The sequence below is a fragment of the Arachis ipaensis genome, chromosome B08 (assembly GCF_000816755.2).
Source record: "Arachis ipaensis cultivar K30076 chromosome B08, Araip1.1, whole genome shotgun sequence".
Taxonomy (NCBI): Eukaryota; Viridiplantae; Streptophyta; class Magnoliopsida; order Fabales; family Fabaceae; genus Arachis; species Arachis ipaensis.
The window spans coordinates 1,287,063-1,293,146 of NC_029792.2; the positions used below are offsets into that span (position 1 = coordinate 1,287,063).

Sequence of the window (6,084 nt, forward strand, 5' to 3'; positions counted from 1 at the left end):
ACATTTTAATATATTCATTATACTTTACTGATATTCTGAAAAGAAAAAAAAATTGTCAACAAGAACTACTCAACCTAGAGCTATATATCTAGCTAATAGATCTTTTGTTAAATATGTTTGGTCATCATCGCGTGGTTTAATTAATAATATGTTAGTTGTTGTTTATTGTATGCTTTCGTTTTCATGAGTAAGATGAAGGCTCACAAGTCATCACAAGATCGAGCATCTCGGGATTCAGAGGAATCTTTGGGTGCAGAGATGTTTTGCCTCTGCAAACCAATGAAAAGAGAGGTGCCAACGCCACTTTCAAAACTTTCTTATTATATGAATATATCTACATACACATACACTGCTACTGACCTAGCCATTATATAGCATATAGCTAATAATCTTATTAGGGTAACAAGAATATTATATGCATAAACTTTCTTGAAGTTCTATATTTAAATGAAACTGTATAAATTCTTAGCTCGAGTTTAACATGTTTAAATAGTGACACTTGAAATGGTGTTGCTTCAATTTGCTCATGGTAAATATTTATAAAGGTAAAATGACAAATTAATCCGCATTGTCAACCACAAAACAACTGAGAGGAAAAAAAAATAAAAAATAAAATATATACGTACAATTAATAGGTGTATGTATGCGCGAAAAAGAAATATCTTAGGAACTTTTTTTATTTATTTAACATTCAATCCCACTACGTTACTAACAATATTTCTGCTAACTTCTACCAATTCTTATTTATAATTGTGTTTAATGGAAGTGTCTTTATAGATGTATCTAATAAAAATGTCTTTTTTATGACTGTGTTTAATAGAAGTGTCTTTATAGATATATTTTTTAGATATATTTTTTTATATATGTATTTAAAATATCAAGCATTTTTTTTAATATATATGTATATTAATTTTTTAAAATTCTCCAAAAAATGAGAAAAACAAATTCAGATACCAAGCTAACATGCATTATTTTACATATAGTCACGGATGCTCCCTAAAATAAAGAATCCAATGCATTTTATGTATACACATCATATCATATCCTTCCATACACATAAACTAGTCGCAGCATGCATATTATGATTGTATCATTGATCTTTGTGATTATATGATAATGATCATGCTAATAATAATAGTGATTGTCATTATCTTATTATACTAAGAGATAGTTATGCATATTTTACCATCAAAATCGGTCCACGTGATAATAATGAGAGAATTAATCAAAAAGGTTAATGATTCAGATAAAGATGGTAGGTAGGACAAATTTTTCACGAAGATTCAAAGCTCTCTATCATGAGAAGTCATAATATAACTGACGAGTTCAAAAAGATAGAAACGAATCATCGATCTATATGGTAAAAAAATCGGCAGATTTGATCGTTGACTGGCCCACATGATGGAATAATAACATTATTAACACGATGCATTAAACTGAAACATATAATAGATCTTCTAAAGAAAAGTGTTAGTAGATTATAACATAGAAACTCAATCATATATATCTCTCGCTTTTCTTAGATTTAATGCAACAACACATATACTCCATTTAATCAGTTTAATTAATATAATGCATGCATTTGAAATTCTATAGGTGAAGCCATAGTCCTATAAATTTTTGGTCAATTGGATTATCATTTCAACTTGATTATTCTTTGGATCTTCACGTGAAAACTCTAAATACTTTTTATGTTATATAATAAAGGGGTTTAATTTAACCAGCAGGACAAACAAAAACGGTGGAGGGGGTTAATTATATTGTTTATGTGGTCAACTTAAAAATTAGAAAGAGGAAAATATATATTTAGAAAAAGAATATAATCGACAGAATTTAATTTACCCATATGATCTTTTCATTTGCTTAAGGCTTAAGCTCAACAAAGGTTCATGGACTAAACAATAGAGAATGTAAAGTAAGTGTGTAAGGACCGACCATGTTATCACTACTAATTCTTCCATTTGAATCTAATCTGAACAAGACATAAAAGACAAAATATTGTCAGATAACGAATATTGAGGTAACTTTCAATACATATTCTAGAAAAGGTTTCACTCCTTATATCTACCGTTATATCATAGATAAATCACTTATTACACTCTACCACAGTACAAATATACCTCTCAATCTCAAGCTTTTTTATTTTATTATTAATTTGGAGGGAGGGGGATGGAGGTAATAATAATTAATTCATATATATGTAGCAAATTAAAAAAAATATAGATACTTGTCTAAAACAAATAAATATTAATGTCTAGATCCTCTTCTTGGTTTTAGATATATTTTGAAACAATTATTTGATGGTTCACTTAAGATCAATATCATCAAATTTGATGGGTTTTTCCAACAATTAACTAGTTGAAATTAATCAGCATTTATTTTTCTTAAGATCTTATATTCAAGTTTTGTAGTCAACAAAAAATTTTGTGATGTGAGAATTTTACCCCTATAGTATATCTAGCGTGATGCATGAAGACTAATTAAGGTAGCTTTGTTATTATAATGTAGTTAGTTGGCTTTAAAAATTGTAATAGTTGTTTAATAAAAAAAATTATAAAATTTATAAAACTCAAGACTAACCTTTTAGTTGAATTATTCGAATTTTGTAAAGATTATTAATTAGATGAAAATGTTTTTATATATATAAAGCATTTTCACATAAGTAATCCATCTTTTTTCTAATTCAAAGTGCTAATACATTTATGATTGGGTAATTAACAAAACAATAAGCACACAAATTAACACTGCGTGTGTCAGTGTGTGTATATATAAGCTAGCAGATAAGCTAACCTTGCCATGGCTTTTGGTGATGATGATGCGGGGAAGAAGAAGAAGTAGAGTTGATGCAGTTACTGATACCGGCAATGGTGAGGATATCGCTATGAGAGAGAGGCCTAAGCCCCAAGAAATCCCTGGTCATTCCCTCGCCAGCACCGTCATTGGCGCCAAAAGCGTCGTCAAAAGAGTTGATGACGTGGTGGAGGAGAGACGGAGAAGAAGCAGGAGGCGGGAAGAAGCCATGGTGAGCGAAAGCAGTAGGGTCGTCACGTGAGGACAAATTCAAACCAAAAGTGTCAGACACGTGACCCTGCGGGTGGGTCCTGATGAGCTGTGACTGTGAGTGTTGTGCGGATGAGCTGACGGTGGTGGTGGTGGTGGTTGCACCCATCTGCGCTGCTTTCTGAAGCAACGCAGTTGCTGACATGTGCGCTGTGGGTCCAATTACACCGCTAGGGTTAGGGTTTCGATTTGGTACTTGTTCATCCAGATCCAACCTTGGAGTCGTCGTCGTAGTAGTAACTGACGAGAAATCAAGCCACGGTGTCATGGTGCTGAAACTACTTTGCTGCTCTTGCTTCAGTGAGAATCCATGGATTTCATGAGATTGAGACTGAGATACAGCTGTCACAGCTCTCGCGCTTTCTTCTGCAAGCGCATCACAAAACGCTCTGTGCGTGATAAAACTGTCCCTCCTGAAATTCAATTCATCAAGACACCAAACTCGAAGAAACCGTTAGTTAGTTAGTTAGGTAGTTAGTTAGTTAGTTAACCTTGAGAAGAGGGTGCCGCAGTCGCATCGGTACTCGCGAGTGCCGCAGGTTTTGGAGTGAGCTTTCCAGTCGGATTGAACGGCGTACTTCTTAGAGCACTTGTCGCATTTCCACTTCTTCTCGCCGTGCTTTCTGCTGAAGTGCTTCTTGATTCCGGTGAGGTCTCCCAGTGCTCTGCCGGGATCGTGGTGTACGCAAGTTGGCTCCGGGCACACGTACACCTTCTTCCTCACCACCTCCGTCTTCGTTCTCTGCTTCAGCTTCCACGGCAAGTTGTGGCCTCTTCTGTGCAGCTGCAGATTCTGGTCTCTCTGAAACCCTTTCCCACAGATCTCGCATAAGAATCTGTTCGTCGCCATCAGAGTCTTCGGTGACAACGCTATTACTTCAGCATCAGGGTCTATATACATAACATAACATACCATGTTTAATTTAATTAAGTAGCTACAGAGTTTAGTTAATTAATCAAACTTATATATATATACCTGGGTTACCAGGGAGGCTTCTCTTCTTCTTATTAACTTGTCCATGAGTTTGAGATGGTGGTGGTGGAGTGAAGTTTGACATGTTCTCTTGAATTACTACTCCTGCTAATGCTTGCTTCTTGTGTTGTTGTAACATATGAGCCCCTTCAATTCAACATCTTGTCGGTCCCAATAAGGGTGTTCTATAATTCTGGGATCTAAGTATATAAGCTAGGATAAGGAATTACTAAACTCCTCACTCCTTACCTTAATTAGAAAAAATTGGAAAAGAAACAACAGAACAGAACAAAGTAAAGCAAAGCAAAGAGAAGCAAATTAAAAACTACAACCAAGTCTTGATTAGAAAAGTGTTTGTTAAATATGAATATGAACCAAAATAATATGATTAAACTTGGATGGTTAGCTTGCTATTATTATAGCTACTTCATTGTTTAGTTTTGGAACCAACCCAAGAGACAATTTTCTGTTTTTACTTCTTAGCTTCTTCTTTATCTTATTTTAGGAAAGAAGAAGAAGAAAGTGTTGACAAAGAGAATTAGTAGAAGTAGTGAAACCAGATATATATATGGTGGTACAGCAACTTCAAGCTTCCAAAATCATAATCACGCAACAAAAACACAGTAATTGCACCACACACACAAGTATGAACAAAAATGTAGACCCAGTTGTTGAAACTCAGAGAGAGAGAAAGAGATGTGGATGAGGGAAGGGGATTCTCCACAAAACCCAAGAAGAGAAAGAGAAGGGAGAAGGCAACCCTACCCTACAACCAAAGGACTCTGACGTAGCACTTTCTGTCTTTTCCTCTCTTCTCTCTTTCTCAACTTTCAAACCAATTAACCAACCTGAGATGGTCAAGTGATCAGCTCACTCGTCCGTTTAAATAAGTGTCGGGGATTCGAATCACACCTTATGCATGCAGCAATTCATTGGCCAGTGGCAGATTCTTAAATAAAGCTTCGATCTGCGATAGATTAATTCTTAGCCTATCGAACTTGAAAATACCGTGGACAACAAAAAAAAACTCTCAAACCAATTTTTTTTCCTTTCTTTTTTTGTTTTTGTTTACTTATGTTATTTTTTTTAACTCATTAAGTTAAAGGTTAATTCGTCCTAAATTTAAATTTTATTTAAAAATTTGTTAATGATCAATAAATTATTACATATACAAAATAAAATTCAAACGTCAAATACTTATCTAAACAAACGAATAAACTAACCTTTTAAGCAACCCAAATTTTTTTTATTATTATTCATTCATTTGCTTGCTTTTCTAACAAAGCTCAATTCTTTTCTCTCTAAAACCTTTTTAACAGAGAGAAAGAAAGTCCATTCCACTTGTATTATTTATTTATTTAACATAACATGATGGATGCTTTCTACGTTTTACAGTGACATGATTGATCCATTGATTCAATTCTAACCGGCATGGCTAAAAGCCTTAGCTTACACCCTAAATTCTTCTTTATTTTATCATTATTCTACCTATTTCGCTATTCAAATTATTTCTGACAATTTTGTATCTCTTGCATGCTCCATAACATGCCAATAATTCTAAACAAAAAGATCTTGTTAGGTTCCGGATCTACAACGCAACACAAATTTTGTCGCCCTTGTCATTTTCATTTTCAAAATTTGTCATTATAAATATTTATATGATAAATTATCTATATGATAATATTTATATAAATAATTAGAAGGTATAGTGTAGTGTATAGGATGAAGCTATAGTTAGAAGCGTGTCAAATTGCGTGGCTGACACTACTAATGTTGTTGTTGACTCCACAGTCAATAATAACACTGCAAAACTAGTGAACCCTTTCAGCGGAATTTTTGACTTCCATGTGCTCTTGTTACTCAGTATTTGACTCAACATTTAATAAACTAACCCCGTTTTATATATTCTTTGTACAATTTCGTTGCATTATTAACAGTATTTTTGTCAATTTCTGTTAATTTTTATTTATAATTATATTTAATAAAAATATTTTTTTATAATTTTATTTAATAAAAATATTTTTATAAATATATTATGTTGTAATATATAT

The 6,084-nt window shown here is 33.2% G+C and overlaps 1 protein-coding gene across 1 annotated transcript; it reads right to left on the bottom strand.

The window, feature by feature from the left end:
- LOC107612664 (protein indeterminate-domain 11) lies at positions 1,810-4,847 on the bottom strand. The gene is made up of 4 exons (XM_016314364.2): positions 4,037-4,847; positions 3,552-3,951; positions 2,791-3,473; positions 1,810-1,972 (listed from the first exon to the last, which is right to left on the bottom strand). Exons 1-4 carry the CDS (start codon positions 4,170-4,172, stop codon positions 1,968-1,970), a joined length of 1,224 nt encoding a protein of 407 aa, XP_016169850.1. The 5' UTR covers positions 4,173-4,847; the 3' UTR covers positions 1,810-1,967.

Excerpts from the sequence above, each read along its gene's own strand:
- LOC107612664 (XM_016314364.2), bottom strand. The coding sequence starts at position 4,172 with ATGTTACAACAACACAAGAAGCAAGCATTAGCAGGAGTAGTAATTCAA. Across the intron at positions 3,952-4,036 it reads AAGCCTCCCTGGTAACCCAG|ACCCTGATGCTGAAGTAATA; the intron begins GTATATATATAT and ends TTATGTATATAG. Across the intron at positions 3,474-3,551 it reads TGCGGCACCCTCTTCTCAAG|GAGGGACAGTTTTATCACGC; the intron begins GTTAACTAACTA and ends ATTGAATTTCAG.